Raw genomic sequence first — 17,737 nt, 5'->3', positions numbered from 1 at the left:
ATCCACTTAAGAGATATCACTGTGTACTCTCTCAACAGTTTTACCAGGTCCTGTTTAGTGAGTGACTTGGCAGATTTCTATGGTTGTAGTGCTGAGCGATTAACCAAAATGTCTGTTATTTTTCGTTTTTTTTTAAACAACTAATTGACCAAAATTTGTTAAATTATTTGAATTCCATTTAGTTATTTTTTTTCTGTGAGCTCAATGCGCAGTTTCTCTAGAGATAAATTAGATCAAACCAGAACTGTACGATGTAGTAGGGAATTATAGTTTCCAACAGGCCAATATTCAACATAGTTTAGCACAGAAAACGTGTTAATTAACTACAATGACCATAATCCATTGCGAGCCTACTTGTTTGGTCTGTGTGGAGCAGATACAGAGAGGGAGAAAAGAGACAGAAGACACGTGATCGAGAGGGATAGAGAGTAATTGCTTCGCAAAGTATCTCCAGCTGAAAATACATGATCTAAGTGATTGTTGGTATTCAGCAGTCATAAAAGTATGCCTTATTTACTTTGAAGAACTACTAAAATTGTGATTTTGTCAGACAGCATAGGCAGCAGCTCGACAGAGATGAGATGATGACTTGGAATTAAATAATAAAGTCATCAAATAAAACAAATGTAACATACACAAAAATATAATATATTTTATTAAGGTAATGTGAATAAATTATGGTTAATAAGTGATAAGTAGTAATGGTCAGTCACTACCGTCATGGGACTTTTATTCTGTATTGTTTACAGGATTCAACACACCTAATGCATTTAATAACAAATTTAAATAACAAAAAAGTTGAGAAAAAATTTGATTATTTTTTATATTCGAACCGACATCAAAAGCACTAATCGCTCAGCACTACTGTATATGGTTGGTGGGAGATATGTTCCTCAGGGGCTCGGAGTTAAGTAACACTGCATATACCTGAGCCTGTCAACCATCACCTCTCTCTTTTGACAGCTCAGACAAAAGGCTAGTGCTTAAAACTCAAAGGAAAATGCATGTTATAGTTTGACAAGTAACTCGTAAAGTGGTTTTGTGGAGACCTCACTGACATTGTTTTTGTTGTGGTTTGTTTCCATCCAGGAAATATGACAGGTCTCTATAGTGATGTCTCTTCCTGGATAAATGATACTGATCTGGTAAGCAGCAGCCACTTGAGTGTTTCTTCTCTGACAGCCATATCATCTTCAGTCACGGAGGTCTGAAGGAAGTGTATATTTCTGAGTATGTCTCAGACAGGAATGTGTCTGAGCTGGTGTGGGTTAATTAGGTTATGACATTGTTATCCATCAACAATGCAGTGAATTGTTGATGGACAACGCTATCATTAACTGATTTCAGTTAAATCAATACTAAAGGTGTTTCTTTCACTTATGTCGTGAAATGTTTTTCCCGGGATTTAGGAGATTCTTCATGACTCATGATGTAATGGTTTTGTCTGTGTGTCTGTCTGTGTGTGTGTCTGTTTTTCTCCCGTAGCCGGTAAATGCCACGTGGGCGTCTCTCGACAAGGAACAGTGTGTGAAGTATGGTGGTGAGCTGATTGGTCCAGCCTGCGGCTTCGTCCCCGACGTCACTCTGATGTCATTCATCCTTTTCCTGGGGACCTACACCTGCTCCATGTGTCTCAAGAAGTTCAAGTTCAGCCGCTTCTTCCCCACCACTGTGAGTGACTGACATCCCTGACCGCCAATCACGTTTCAGGATCAAAGTTGTGACAGCCCCGTCGGGCCAATCATGTTTCAGGGTCTTCGTTTCACTGTCCCACCGGCCAATCATGTTTTAGCATCAGTTTGGTTGATTTTTTTAAGAAAGGGAAAGGGGCGAATGTAATTGAAACGTCAAAACATTGTATATTACAGGGACGGGGTGTGAACAGGTAGTGGCAATACAGTCAGGTTACTTTCTATACATTTACAGATAGAATTGATTCTACGGCAGTCATATGATAGTTAGGCCTATATACCTACTGTATGACTTTCCTAGGATTTCATTACCTTCTATGTTTTCTTGGCAAATTTCCATGATCCATGTCTGGTTCAGTGGTGAAATCTTCGGTGTCGTCAGATGAACAAATCAAACCCCCGACAGCCCTGACCCTTTTGACCCAGTTAGCATCCACTGAGCTTCTGTTATTGCAGGTTTGAGTACATAACGATGTGTCATGATCAGAGTATGTGAGCAGTCGGAAATCCTGCTCATCACTCATGGCGCGGTGCGTGCGCGCCACTCCAGCGCACCACATCTGTTCCAACCTCCCTGCTAAAAACCGCTCCGCGCTCACAAGTAATAAAGGCCGCGCCGAATTCGCTCCATTCTTCAAAATCACAAGTTAATCAACACCCATCTATTTTTGTAAACTACCTGAATCTACCATTTGCTTTTGAAATATTGAAACCAAACCATATGATTTGAATAAAATATTTTTTAATAAACATGAAAAGGTGAATGTAAGAAGTGCTCATCGTTTCAAATAGGTTACACTATTAAGCAACATATAAACACTCGAAATAGGTCAGGAGCAAGACATGGAGCCTAATAAGGAATAAAAATGAATTATTTAGGCTATATTATTTCAATTATTTCAAGGCTATAACCTACAAAGAAATACATTGTGAAGCATTTGCGAGTGCGACACTAGCCGGATAGGGACATAAAGCCTCGGCATTTAAACAACAATTTTGTTGTATTACATCATTCTAGTCTATAAATTGTGCATAATGGCTGTGACTTACTTAGAATTAAATACAAATTCAATGAAAAATGCCTTATTAGGCTCAGTCTACAGTGCCTTTGAATTCATTTTTGAGAAACACGAGTTTGGCCAGAGTGTGGCTTCAGGCTCATGCGATGGCGCCTGGAGAGCAGGCCAGCAGCAGAGAATATCCTATCTGCGCTTGCAGAGATGCAGAGTTGTTTTTAAAAAAAAAACGTTTTTGTATAGGTAGGCCTAAAGGTTTTTAAGCAAAATAACCCAAACAAAACTGAAAGCTCCTTGAAAGTGGGAATATGCCAGGCATATTGAGCCAAAGTCTATTATTGTATAGATACAACTTTTTAAGAGATCTGATTTTTAGTTTATAAATACTTTGCTACCATGACACACTTAGTTAGCTACCCACCTACTTCCTTTCTTTTAGCATGTGCACGTAGTAAGTACACCACCATGCTTTTGGGATATGTGTATTTTCAGATTCCACAATAGTTCTTTAGTTGTGGACACTACACTACATCACCCTTTCTTGCTCTTGGTCCTCATCTTTGTAAGTCACCTTGATTTTTGCACCTGTTTGATCAGTTTCGTTATGAAAATATTTAGCAAACTCAACGAGTAAAGCAAGGGGCTATAGCAGCACACAAGTAGACTACAAATGGATGCTGGGCCAGGCATGCCCTGAGCTCGAGTGAGCTCTACTGGAGCAAAATTGGGGTGGGCAAGAAGACTGACACTCCAGCCTTTGGGAATCTCGCTCCAGTCAAATTGGGCCCGCTCCGCTCCAGCTCCGCAAACATACTCTTATCATGATGTACAGCAAATCACTATAAACCCCCTTGCTCCCCCTTCTTGCTGTGACATCCTCAGGTTAGTCGATAGGCTCAGATGTCAATGAGAGTCTTAGCAGGAATGTCAGATGTCGACCACTGACACTGTGCAAGGTGCTGTGCTGTAAGCAATGGGATGTACTAAAGTGTAAGTCTATGTGTTAGTGTGGGCATACACTAACACTACGTTTACTCTTCAGTGTATCTGTATCCTTAAATATAAACAAAACACCAGTGGATGAACTGCCTGGTATACACTATGGGCAGTACTCATCTCTGTATTTCCCAGTGGAGGAGGGCCCCATCCTCTTGTCCTAATTCATTCACACACAGTCATTACATTAGTAGTGTTAAGCCGGCCAAGAGTCCTCTCTAGACTCCGGGGCCTTAGAGTAGGAGTGTTTATATAGGCAGATCATAATGATTAGATCAGCACTTTTTTTTAAAATACAGGCCCAGAGCAAGGCTCACTTTACCCTGCTCCTCACTACTCTCTCTGTCAACTGCTTTATCTGTCTCATTGTCCTGCATTGCTGGCTCAGACCCTAGGCAGGACCGTAGACCAGTGCTTGACTTGAGCAGGAGCTCAGCAGTACTGAGTACCTGCACCACTCATTTTCTACTGCTTCCTCATAAACTATTAGCTCCAAAGTTTTGTGCAGTTCCTGCACCTAAATATAAACAGAACCGGCACCCAAAATGAGTACCGGCACTTATTATAGACCAAGTCAAGCACTGCTGTAGACGTTCAAATATCCACTAATTTACCGCACTGTGGGAAGGAGGGAAGGGGGGAGGGATCGGAGGGAGAGAAGGGAGGGTGGGGCACCTCCATTACATACTGTGCACAACATGAGTCCAGTAGCCTATTTACAATAAGGGGTTTCAATGTTTGGAAACATGGCTCAAATATATGGAGCAATACGGTAACAGTAATCTAAATATACAACATGTACAGTGAGATGAATGTGAATTCTGAGATAATTGGAACATTTTGTTTAGCCTTATTGTAACTATTTTCCCCCCCCCCCCCCCATAACGCTTTGGCTAAATACCTGCACTCAATGAAACTACATTGGTCACAATGGCTTAGTTGGAGAACATTCTGCTCCACCCTCGCAAACATATTTTTGTGTGACGAAAAAGGGTAGGTCTTACTGTATTGCCTCAGCCAAAAGCCTTGCCAAACACGATTGTGCCTCCCTATTGTACCCGCAGGTTAGGAAACTGATCAGTGATTTTGCCATCATCCTGGCTATTGTCATCTTCTGTGGTGTGGATGCCTTGGTCGGAGTGGACACACCCAAGCTCATCGTGCCAACTGAATTCAAGGTGAGTACCAGGGTGGATGTCCGTGGTATCGAGAAAGGCCTTGTGCAGAAACGTTGGCTTTGTATATGGTCCACTATATCCCCTGTTCTTGTTTTGTATAGTGCACAAGTTCACACCTGGATTCATTTTTAGTGATGATGCTTTATATTTAAGTTTAAGCAAAGGTGTATGTAGCACACTCTGGTCTAGATTTTGATTTATATATTGAAACAATATCATTTTCTAGAGTTACTCAAGAGGGACAGGTGTATCAGTCAGATCTCCGCCTGAACAATGCTGCATTTTCTTAGGCAGACATAAAGTCTTTGTAATCCTTGTCTTAAAGTCTTGTATAATCATTACCTGGTTGTGTACTACTGCCAAGGAGGGAGAGCAGATATAACCTGAAACTCTGATACAGAGCCTGTCACTGAGATTATTAGCTTACCTCAGTTTACCTTACCTCACTGGAGCCGAATGGTGGAGGGAGTGGGGGTGAGGAAGGGGTGAGGTTGAATGGGGCAAGGGTGATGTGGAGGAAGAGGGGAAATGTGAGGTTGGGGGTGGGGTGAGGAAGGGTAAGAGGGGGTGTGGGGAGGGTGCGTGCATGAAATACAAGGTGATTATAGGACATGGGGAGAACACTGAGGTCCTTATAGTTGCAGGTACAGACACAGCTTTGTGCGGCTGCAGACTAATTTCGGAGTGTTTTCTTTGTCGTGTAATGATGTACCTCTCCAGGACTTTTAGACTCTAACTCAAAGTACAGCAGAATAAGGACATTCTGTTTCCATGAGGTTGAATTTTTTTCAATGAGAGGAAATGTTTCATATATTGTCAGGGCAACCATATCACATTTTACATTGAGTCATGACAAACTCCTAACAACAAAATGACATTTCTAAGAACACCCTGAAACAATGACCATGTTAGCTTGGTAAGGATGAAGTGTGAGAGAGTCTGTTGTCCTGTGTCTTTTAAATCAACCCTGGTCTACAATATTTATCTGACTGGCTGTGTCTCTCTGCTCCTGGTCCCCAGCCCACCAGCCCCAACCGTGGCTGGTTCGTGCCCCCGTTCGGAGGGAACCCGTGGTGGGTGTATCTGGCTGCAGCCCTCCCTGCTCTCCTGGTCACCATCCTGGTGTTCATGGACCAGCAGATCACCGCTGTCATCGTCAACAGAAAGGAGCACAAACTCAAGGTGAGGAGCGGGGGGATGGAGGGCGAAAGGGAGAGAGGGGCGGAGGGGTAGAAGTGGAGGGATGAAGGGGCACTCGGTCAGAGGGGTAAAGAGAATAGATAAGATAATGACTTAATACACCACATGTATGTGGACACCTGCTCGTCGAACATCTCATTCCAAAATCATGGGCATTAATATGAGGTTGGTCCCCCTTTGCTGCTATAACAGCCTCCACTCTTCTGGGAAGGCTTTCCACTAGATGTTGGAACATTGCTGCGGGGACTTGCTACCATTCAGCCACAAGAGCATTAGTGAGGTCGGGCACTGATGTTGGGCGATTAGGCCTGGCTCGCAGTCGGCGTTCCAATTGCTCTCAAAGGTGTTCGATGGGTTTGAGGTCAGGTCTGTGCAGGCAAGTCAAGTTCTTCCACACCGATCTCGACAAAACATTTCTGTATGGACCTTGCTTTGTGCACGGGGGCATTGTCATGCTGAAACAGGAAAGGGCCTTCCCCAAACTGTTGCCACAAAGTTGGAAGCACAGAATCGTCTTGAATGTTACTGTATGCTGTAGAGTTAAGATTTCCTTTCACTGGAACTAAAAGGCCTAGTGCGAACCGTGAAAAACAGCCCGAGACAATTATTCCTCCTCCACCAAATTTTACAGTTGACACTATGCATTGGGGCAGGTAGTGTTCTCCTGGCACCTGCCAAACCCAGATTCATCCATCGGACTGTCAGATGGTGAAGCGGGATTCATCACTCCAGAGAACGTGTTTCCACTGAGTCCAATGGCAGTGAGCTTTACACCACTCCAGCCGACACTTGGCATTGCGCATGGTGATCTTAGGCTTGTGTGCGGCTGCTCGGCCATGGAAACCCATTTCATGAAGCTCCCGACAATCAGTTATTGTGCTGACGTTGCTTCCAGAGGCAGTTTGGAACTCGGTAGTGAGTGTTGCAACCGAGGACAGACGATTTGTACACGCTACGCGCTTCAGCATGTTTCCACTTCACAATAACAGCACTTACAGTTGACCGGGGCAGCTCTAGCAGGGCAGAAATTTGATGAACTGACTTGTAGGAAAGGTAGCATCCTATGATGGTGCCACATTAAAATTCACTGAGCTCTTCACTACGGGCCATTCTACTGGCAATGTTTGTCTATGTAGATTGCATGGCTGTGTGCTCGATTTTATACACCTGTCTGCAACGGGTGTGACTGAAATAGCCGAATCCACTAATTTGAAGGGGTGTCCACATACTTTTGGTGATGTAGTGTATCTTAAGATAAGGATAATGAACTGGAAAAGAACAGAGGGGCGGCCACACTTTGTATTGGATGTTAAGTCAATGGCAACTCATTTGATTCCTTGTGGTTAGTGGTTACTGACACACACCTCTCCATTTCCTTCTCTTCTCTCTTTCCTCCTCCACACAGAAAGGGGCAGGCTACCACTTGGACCTGTTCTGGGTAGCAGTACTACTCATTGTGTGTTCCTTCATGGGCCTGCCCTGGTACGTGGCTGCCACTGTCATCTCCATCGCCCACATCGACTCTCTGAAGATGGAGACCCAGTGCTCGGCTCCTGGGGAGCAGCCCAAGTTCCTGGGTGTCAGGTGGGTGAGCAGGGAGGGGAGGGAGGGAGGTGAGAAGGGAGGAATGGAGAAAGAGTCAGTGAAGCGAAGAGAGCTATCAGAGCAGAAAGACTCCTGGCTCCTTTACATGTAGCTTACAGTACAATGGACTTGAGTTTCACTTTGTTGCCATTCCCACACAGTCACGTTTTGTTTTTGTTTGAACAGAATACATTTTACAATCTCGTAGCAGTACGTGAACACGGTGAAGTTAGTTGAATGTCACATCAGAACAGTGGTCAATAGTTTGGACAGAAAGGTTAGAAAATTGACTGTGGTTGATGTGATGTGCAGTGTGTGATGTGGGATGAACTATCCCTTCTTACCGCAGGGAGCAGAGAGTGACCGGTGTCATTGTCTTCGTTCTGACCGGACTGTCTGTCTTCATGGCTCCCATCCTCAAGGTAGCGCTTCATACACGTGTTCATTCCCCAATTCCCTTTAACTCTACCGCCTCTTTACCTTTCAATGTACCTGTCCATTCCCTAAATCCATCTCATTTATTCCCTTTAAATCTACAATAATATATGCCATTTAGCAAACACTTTTCATATGAGTGGCCTTAGCTGGAATCAAACCCACAATCCTGCCACTAGCTGAGCCACACAGGACCAAAAATCTACCTGTTCATTCCTTTAAATCTAACTTTTCTATTCTCAATTTACTGGATTACTGTCCTCCCCTTTTAGTGGGAAATCCCATCACTCATTCCAATTGTAAATAATGTGAATTATTGTGGTCATCCAATTAGTGAGGGGCCTTGTTGAGGTGATGTGATGTGAAATAAGCATGTTCATCATCAGGGCTTAGGGTCAGGTTGCAGCTCAGTGACTATGACTTCTCCGGTTTCCTGTTCTCTCCTTAATCTGACCATCGTAAATAACTTTACAGTGCTGTGAGTGGGAATGGTCCTCCCCCTTGTGGACCGTTTAGAGTAGTCACATCTCCATCTCTGAGATGGTGTCTTTTCTAGTGTAGTCTACTGTAGTCTCTTCACATCCCTTAGCTCCCCGAGCCATTTAGTGTGTGTGTGTGTGTGTGTGTGTGTGTGTGTGTGTGTGTGTGTGGGGGGGGGGGGGGGGTTCGACTGTAAACTCATTGATCACCTATTCAGAATAAATTAGTGTTTTGTTTTGTTCTACAACATCTAATTAAGTGGGAGCTGAAGACACAAAAAAGGTTAACGAGGGGGACTCCCGAGTGGCGCAGCAGTCTAAGGCGTCACTACAGACCCGTGTTCGATCCCAGGCTGTGTCGCAGCCGGTCGCAACCGTGTGCTGCCCATGTGGCGGCACACAATTGGCCCAGCGTCGTCCGGGTTAGGGGAGGGCTTGGCTGGCCGGGATGTACTTGTCCCACTCCTTGTGGCGGGCATGCACGCTGACTTCGGTCACCAGCTGTACGGTGTTGTTTTGGTGCGGCTGGCTTCCGGGTTAAGCAAGCAGTGTGTCAAGGAGCAGTGCAGCTTGGCAGGGTCATGTTTCGGAGGATGCATGGCTCTCGACCTTCGCCTCTCCCAAGTCTGTATGGGAGTTGCAGCGATGGGACAAGACTGGAACTACCAATTAGGGAGAAAAAGGGGTAAAAAGTACAACATTTATTCATTTATTTGAGAGCGAACAAAACAACATGTAATCAAAAGTTAGCACTGTTGTTATTGAAAACAGGGTTAACCCTAACCCTCTTTTTTGATAAGACGTCTTCATATCAGCCCTAAAAAATGTAAAAAGGAAGGAACATGTTTGCTGATTGTATTTCTATGGAAAACAGCCTCTATTACTTCCTTTGTCTCATTCACCCAGTCCTGTTCTGTCTCCCCAGTTCATCCCTATGCCTGTGCTCTATGGCGTGTTCCTCTACATGGGCGTGGCATCTCTCAACGGTGTCCAGGTGAGTGGCTCTGACCCAAAATGAAGTCTGAAATGTTAGGCCTGTTAGTGCTATTAACTGCCGCTAACCAACCTGGTACACCAGTCGCTTCCATGTATCTGGGCCTTAACTCTGTACAACTGTCAGTCAGAGAACACCGAGTCAAAATGCAATGTGAATCTCTGTGCCTGTTAGTTATGTTAGTCCATCAACAATAGTGTCTGTGATGCCAGTCGCACCCCCAGCCCATGTATCCTGGCCTTACTTCTGTGCGACTGTCTGTCCTTCAGTTCATGGATCGCCTGCAGCTTCTCCTGATGCCTGCCAAGCACCAGCCTGACCTGATCTACCTGCGCCACGTTCCCCAGCGTCGCATCCACCTGTTTACCTTCATACAGGCCCTCTGTCTCGCCCTCCTCTGGGTCCTTAAGTCCACCGTCGCTGCCATCATCTTCCCCGTCATGGTGAGCCATACGCATGCAACCCACACACACACACACACACACACACACACGCACACGCACGCACACACACGCACGCACACACGCACACGCACGCACACGCACGCACACACACGCACGCACAGACACACACTCACAGGTATGTGTGCAACAGTCAGACATACACAGAAACATGCAAGTAAGTACACCCACAAGATGAAATGTACCAATTAACCAATAATAAACCATTCCTACACATACAGATGGGTAAAATACGGTTGTGACACATCCACTCACAGTGTGGAATCCGTTACTAGCTGACACAAACACACATACTGTACAATGAACCCAGCCATATACCCACCAACACAGTATATAGTAGAACCATTATCTATCTCCATTGATGTGTGTCTGTGTCTGTCTCTCCAGATCTTGGCCCTGGTGGCGGTCAGAAGGGCCATGGACTACATCTTCTCCCAGCACGACCTCAGCTACCTGGACGACGTCATCCCGGAGAAAGACAAGAAGAAGAAGGAGGACGAGAAGAGGAAGAAGAAACAGAAGAAAGGAAGCATCGACAGTGAAATCGATTTTGTACGTCATTTTGAGGCTTTTTATTGGAAGCGGATCAGTCTGTTTAATTGAATGTGTTTTTCCCACGGGTTCTACCTTTGTGATGATGATAATAGTAGTAATAGTACTAATGTAGCACTATTATGTTACTTTTTGTAGAACACTGACACCCTTAACTCATGACCTGTCGTCCCTCCTAAAAGTTCACCACTTCTCCTATCCTCAATTTTGTCACCTGTGTTCACCCTCTGTCCAATACCATCTCTCTGAAATGAATACTCTGTCTGTCTGAGCACTGTCATTTCCACAGACTTACCGTACAGAAATGACCAGGTATTTGTATAGAAACTACATTGTAAAATCGTTAATAACACATCACGAATGACAGTATGAAGTACTTGTTTGTTTCTTTGGGATACTTTAAGACAAGCGCCACTAGACACCATTACTGTAAACACATGGGTCGTATTCATTATTTACCCAACAGAAGTAAAGCGCAATGAAACAGGCAAGGACTACCTGAAATTGTCCAATGAGAAACACGTTTTGGTTTTCCATCGCAAAATGATTTTTTGCGACTGTGTGCCCAAATTAATACGACCCAATTAATTAGTTGCCAATATGTTAATTAGTTGCCAATATGCAAAAAAAATAGCCATTGTTATTGTCTCTCCCTCCAGCCCTCTGAGTACCCCTACAATGACAATGTCCCCAGTATTAAAATCTCCATGGATATAATGGAGACGGAGCCCATGTTGGGGAATAAGGATAAGACCTCAGACAGTGAGTACAACAGGATTGCGTGGGGTCTCTTACCCACAACCGCAAAGGGCTTACTTACTTACTGAGTGCTGCTAATGCCTTCTTGGAATTGTTTCTCTCTTAGCTTCTTGCCCGCTTTCCTTCTTTTCCTCTGGGAGAATCTTATTTGGTTTTGCTCGACTCCTCGCGTCCTGTTTTCCATCGAGGGAGTGGAGGCAAGGAGAGGAAACATGGAAACACAACAAATGTGTAAAGTGCTAAAAACAAATTTAGCTAGTTGTGCAAGACATTTTATAGAAAAAAGGATAGGTGGCGTATGGTTTTTAAATGTTGGCATGCTTTTCCCCTTTGAGAAAACAACAGCTGATTCAAAGGGGATGTGGTGGATTTTAAAACACTTCCGCACTTGCTGCTAGGAGAATACTCTTGTGCATCCTCTGCCGAACTAGGTAATCACGTAACAGAGCGTACTCCTCCGGTCAGCCTACTAACGAATTATGCCCAATTGAAAATCAATCTCCCTCCCTCCCTCTCTCTCCACAAAGCACTAACCTCATCTTTGGGTCTTCATCAGATCTCATGCTTTTCTCTGGCTTTGCAGACATCCAGCTTTATTTAGAGAAACTAATGCAGATGACCTTACTTTTCCATTTCTTTCTTACTGTTATTTTCAGCTGCTTTCGAATGCTTAATTAAAGGTCCAATGCAGCCATTTTTTATCTCAAAATCAAATTCTTTTGATTAAGCACCTTAATGTGATTGTTTTCAATTAAAAAAGTCAACAAGGAAAATAAAAAACAAGAATTTCGCAGTAATTTTTCTAGCACTGTCTGCGTGGGTAGTGGAAAACTGAAAATGTGCTGTTATTGGCAGAGAGGTTTGGAACTCTCTTTCTTATTGGTCTACTAAATCATTTACCACATGGTGATGTCACCATGGAAGGCCAAAACTCCATCCCACCAAATCAGGCCATATTTTCAAACAGCTCTTACACTGAATGGGCATTATCATAATGTTCACAATTTCACAGTATTATTTCAATCTCAGTGTGGAAATATACACTACCAGTCAAAAGTTTTAGAACACCTACTCATTCAAAGGTTTTTCTTTATTTTTACTATTTTCTCCATTGAAGAATAATAGTGAAGACATCGAAACTATAAAATAACACACATGGAATCATGTAGTAATCTTCAAATAGCCACCCTTTGCCTTGGTGACAGCTTTGCACATTCTTGGCATTCTCACAACCAGCTTCACCTGGAATGCTTTTCCAACAGTTGTGAAGGAGTTCCCACAAATGCTGAGCACTTGTTGGCTGCTTTTCCTTAAGTCTGCGGTCTGACTCATCCCAAACCATCTCAATTTGGTTGAGGTCGGGGGATTGTGGAGGCCAGGTCATCTGATGCAGCACTCCATCACTATCCTTCTTGGTCAAATAGCCCTTACACAGCCTGGAGGTGTGCTGGGTCATTGTCCTGTTGATAAACAAATGATAGTCCCACTAAGCACAAACCAGATGGGATGGCATATCGGTGCAGAATGCTGTGGTAGCCATGCTGTTTAAGTGTGCCTTGAATTCTAAATAAATCACAGACAGTGTCACCAGCAAAGCACACCCACACCATAACACTTCCTCCATGCTTAACGGTGGGAAATACACATGTGGATATCATCCATTCACCCACACCGTGTCTCACAAAGAAACGGCAGTTGGAACCAAAAATCTCCAATTTGGACTCCACGCCAAAGGACAAATTTCCATCAGTCTAAAGTCCATTGCTCGTGTTTCTTGGCCCAAGCAAGTCTCTTCTTATTATTGGTGTCCTTTAGTAGTGGTTTCTTTGAAGCAATTCGACCACGAAGGCCTGATTCACACAGTCTCCTCTGAACAGTTGATGTTGAGATGTGTCTGTTTCTTGAACTCTGTGAAGCATTTATTTGGCCTGCAATTTCTGAGGCTGGTAACTCTAATGAACTTATCCTCTGCAGCAGAGGTAACTCTGGGTCTTCCATTCCGGTGGCGGTCCTCATGAGAGCCAGTTTCATCATAGCGCTTGATGGTTTTTGCGACTGCACTTGAAGAAATGTTCTGTATTGACTGACCTTCATGTCTTAAAGTAATGATGGACTGTCGTTTCTCTTTCATCATTTCAGCTGTTCTTGCCATAAAATGGACTTGGTCTTTTACCAAATAGGGCTATCTTCTGTAACCCCCCCTACCTTGTCACAACACAATTGATTGGCTCAAACGCATTAAGAAGGAATGAAATTCCACAAATGAACTTTTAAGAAGGCATACCTGTTAAATGAAATGCATTCCAGGTGACTACCTCATGAAGCTGGTTGAGAGAATGCCAAGAGTGTGCAAAGCTGTCAAAGGCAAAGGGTATTTTGATTTGTTGAACAATTTTTTGGTTACAACATGATTCCGTATGTGTTATTTCATAGTTTTGATGTCTTCACTATTATTTAACAATGTAGAAAATAGTAAAAATAAAGAAAAATCCTTGAATGAGTAGGTGTTCTAAAACATTTGACCGGTAGTGTATGTACACAGGAAAATCACATTTTGACTGCACTCGGTCTTTAACAGCTGCTTCTACTGTGAAACATCCTGGCTTTGCAAAGCTTGCTCTAACTTTCCTCTTTTGCTATACCTGTCTTGAATTGGGAGAATATTTTTGGGGAATATTTAAGTGGCTAAAACATTATGTTAATGTTGTGTGTATTTGGTCTTCTCCCGTAGGACCCCCGTCGTCTTTCCTTGACCCGCACTCAGCATGCTGAGGGCTACTTTAAGCCCATTACTGTTGCAAGGTAACTATGTGAGTGTGCCTGCTTGCATGCCTTATTTTATACCCACAGACACTCACACCAATATCACATGTTGTGACAATCTATTCTAGAGTACAGATTGTCATGTTAATGTTGAACATTTGTTGTCCCTGGTTGTTCACTCTCTCATACTTCTCTCTGTCTCCACCTCCACTCTCTTTCTTTCTCTTTCAGTCTGAATCCATTAAAAAAAGCAGCGCCTCAGATTAGGATAGAACTGGAGCAAGAGGACAAAAGCTTCTTCTGGAAAAAACAGGCTCCGGGTTCTGAAACGTCCCTTTAGTCTAACAACAACCCGTCCTAATGTCCAAACAACCCAACAGAACCAGCAGCATTACCTGCACACCACTACTCAACACAACACAGGGTGCGTCTGAAATCCCATAGGGCCCTGGTCAAAAGCAGTGCACTATATAGGGAACAGACCTGGGTTCAAATACTATTTCAGGTATTTCAATTACTCTTCAAAACATGTATTCAGAAAACCTTTATTTGAAAAAACAAGCAGTTGAATATTGGAATGTATTTGGAAATACACTTGGTAAGTATTTGAAAATACTAAAATACATGGACTGAAATACACTCCCATGCATTTAACCCAGCTATATGAAAATATACTTTCAAATACAATGGTCAACTATTTGTTTTTTGTTGTTGCATATAACCATTTGAATACTCAAATAAAAGTACTTGTTTGGGGCTGTGTATTTGAAAATACTCAAGTACACATGTATTTGAACCCAGGTCTGGTAGGGAATAGGGTGTCATTGTGAATGTAACCACAGACTCCTACAGCAGCCTATTTTATACTGTAGCACTGTTGTATAGTCCTCCTTTTAATGTCCTGCTTAAGTACATATTTTTTTTATTTAAAAAAAAACGGACCGAATTCTTTGTTTTGAGAGTGAGAAGTATAGGAGGGACCCTTGTGATAGGGGAGATGTGATTCTTCATTTGCTGTATAAAAAAAGGTAATGGCCGATTCCACGCCAGCGTAGCCGGAAAATATTTTCTGCTCCCGCTGGCTTGGAATCGGCCTAATGCTCTGTACCAAGGAAAACTTTGAAGTTCATTGTTAGCCATTTGTGGCTAATTCATGGGTAAGGCATTCATGATTTATAAAGCATTCGCAAACTAATGCAATGCTTTATGTATTCCTAATACATGCCTTTTAGATCATTAAGTACAACATACTTTCTTATACAGATCTTATGGAGACGTGACGTTAAACTGGACTGCCCTATTTTTGCCGGCCAGAACAGATCAAACTTTCAAATCCCATTATTTTTTCATGTCCTACTTTCCAGCATAGGCCTATTATAGTGTTCTTGTTCATGTATATTAATATTCTTCTGTCTTTTCTCTTATCCCTTCACACTTGTATTATTTATTTAATCTCTTATCTATGCAACAAAAAAAAGCATAAATGCTCTTGATTCAAAATGTTGATTCGAGTATTTTCCTTCCCATTGCGTGTGAAACTTTTCTGATTGAACTGTTTTCCTAATAATGTCTGTTGTTTCTATCAGCTTTATAAGAGACAGGAGGACTTCAACCACAATTATCTGTAGTAGGGATTGAAATACATGTATATACTTGTATTCGTAGCCCTACCTCTGACTTAATTAATGTAGGCGCCAGGTATTTGTAAGTACAGTATGATGAACACATTATTATTATTATTATGCAATGATCTGTCATCATACTGAGATATTTTTATGAAAGGGCACAGCATAGAGATCCTATCTAATCACTTTCTGTGTTCCTTTTGCTCTGTAACTAATTCATTAAAGAGATTTTTATTTGTATCATATTGAAATGACATGAAAATGCAATAACAGTGACGTATATTATATTGCTGAGAGAATAAGTCAAATAATAATTAAGTGTATTTACTATTAAGCCGTTAATGAGATGACAGCATTTTTACAGTTGTCTGTGGAGTGACATTTGTATTATTACCTTTTTTTTAACAAAGTGATGATTTAGTGTTGTTTTTTTATTATATTAAAACTGATTACGAACTGACCAATCATTGAATAATCACTGTGAGACAATGCAATGTTGACGTTCCTTGTGTCTTGCAGTTGCATTTCGGGCAAAACCTAATGCTGTGTATAGTTTGCAGCTTTTCACGGAGTTCCATACCAAGAGAAAATATGAATTCAAAACCATTTAGTTAATCTCTTCCACGAGCCAACCCGCTCAGCAGGAATTGAACCTGGGGATGAGGTTCTTCAACATTTCAGAGCTGCCATTTTACTGATAAACGGATACACTGCAGCCCTTTTATAGAACTTTTTTTTAATTTATTTTTTAGATACAGTGTACAAACTAAGGCGTAAAATGATTCACTTGGGCAAAATGTATTTTGTGGTCTCAGTGATTTACTGGGTTTATAAATTATAAAAGATACTGTAGTGATAAAATACCGAAATGATATTTGTTGTAATCTTGAGTGGTATAATCAAACAAGATTGTTTTGTAGGTGTATCGGAAGTGTGAGAGGACTGCGTTGGATGTTGATATGATGGTACACTCTTAATCAGGGTCACTATTGATGTCATGTTTTCTATCCCAAATAATGCCAGCATCCCATCTTAAATCAGTCCTGGGACAAATGTTAATCATCTGTACAGTATATTCATTTTCTGGGATTCTAATTTTAGGATGAGTCTAATTTTAGGATGTTTTGCTGTAAAATGTGTTGATTCAGTGGGCTAATTTAATTAAAAACGTATGTTTTTAATTTTGTTGACACATTTGGTGCAATATTTCTATCTACGAATATGGTTCATATTCAATAAGCACTTAGATACAGGTGTCGAGCAGTTTATTGTAAAACGTGGTCGAACAAAAGATTCAAGCAATAAAACTATAATTACGATCAATTAAACCTACAGTACATGTAAGACTTATGGTATTTCCTTCATCTCTATAGACTAACATGAATGAGTATGTTACTTATAAAATGATTGATTTGGCATATATATTTTTCAAATGATGTATATTGACAGCAATAAACTCACTTTGAAAATGATTGTGTTAAGTCTGTCCATGTAAAAAATTATATTTGATCTAATATAACCTTGCCAAACATTCAGGGGCCGGATTTACAAATCCTTCTTAAGAAATGTCTTCTGAACTGCCATTTTCCTGGTCTCTTTGCAAAATAACTGATGTTAGATTGACCACCTTATCAGATCGACTGCCAGCAGACACTGTAATTGGTTGATATACTCCGTTACCATAGACGTCATAATATGTTGAAGTTGAATGAGCCAGAGCAATCTATAGGGGTCAACCATAGGGTCAACAATTGAACTGGGATGAGAAACATAACCCTGGAGAAAAGTGAGCTGATGAGATCAAAGTGAGCTACTTAAAGACCATTAGGCCTAGCTCAATCTCCTGTCCGATAGAAAGGCCTAGAGCAGGGCACAAGGTCTCTGTCCACACATGTTGTACGTGGATAAGCTGTGTTTTGTGTTCACCTAACAGGCCAATATAAAGACGTTCGCTCAAGCATTATCTAAATGACCTCCTGTCACAGCATCGAGTCTAACAGCAAA

General features: G+C 42.1%; 1 protein-coding gene across 2 annotated transcripts in view; it reads left to right on the top strand.

Annotated features, from left to right (window-relative positions):
• LOC106562935 (electrogenic sodium bicarbonate cotransporter 1) overlaps nt 1-17,205 on the top strand; it is a 68,174-nt gene extending 50,969 nt beyond the window's left edge. Inside the window, exons 15-26 of one of the 2 annotated variants that reach the window (XM_045689855.2) lie at nt 1,090-1,145; nt 1,486-1,671; nt 4,768-4,881; nt 5,902-6,063; nt 7,487-7,665; nt 8,015-8,087; nt 9,505-9,573; nt 9,843-10,016; nt 10,422-10,586; nt 11,246-11,348; nt 14,077-14,155; nt 14,340-17,205. In XM_045689855.2, coding sequence (XP_045545811.1) covers nt 1,090-1,145; nt 1,486-1,671; nt 4,768-4,881; nt 5,902-6,063; nt 7,487-7,665; nt 8,015-8,087; nt 9,505-9,573; nt 9,843-10,016; nt 10,422-10,586; nt 11,246-11,348; nt 14,077-14,117 — 1,322 coding nt within the window. In that variant the 3' untranslated portion in view covers nt 14,118-14,155; nt 14,340-17,205. The remainder of the gene's footprint in view (nt 1-1,089; nt 1,146-1,485; nt 1,672-4,767; nt 4,882-5,901; nt 6,064-7,486; nt 7,666-8,014; nt 8,088-9,504; nt 9,574-9,842; nt 10,017-10,421; nt 10,587-11,245; nt 11,349-14,076; nt 14,156-14,339) is intronic. The other variant, XM_045689854.2, reaches the window with a different exon arrangement.
• The last annotated feature ends 532 nt before the right edge of the window (nt 17,206-17,737 follow it).

This window comes from Salmo salar, chromosome 11 (genome assembly GCF_965601325.2).
Source record: "Salmo salar chromosome 11, fSalSal1, whole genome shotgun sequence".
NCBI classification, from domain to species: Eukaryota; Metazoa; Chordata; class Actinopteri; order Salmoniformes; family Salmonidae; genus Salmo; species Salmo salar.
Note: the sequence above shows the minus strand (reverse complement) of the source record. Positions and strands in the feature narration are given on the sequence as shown.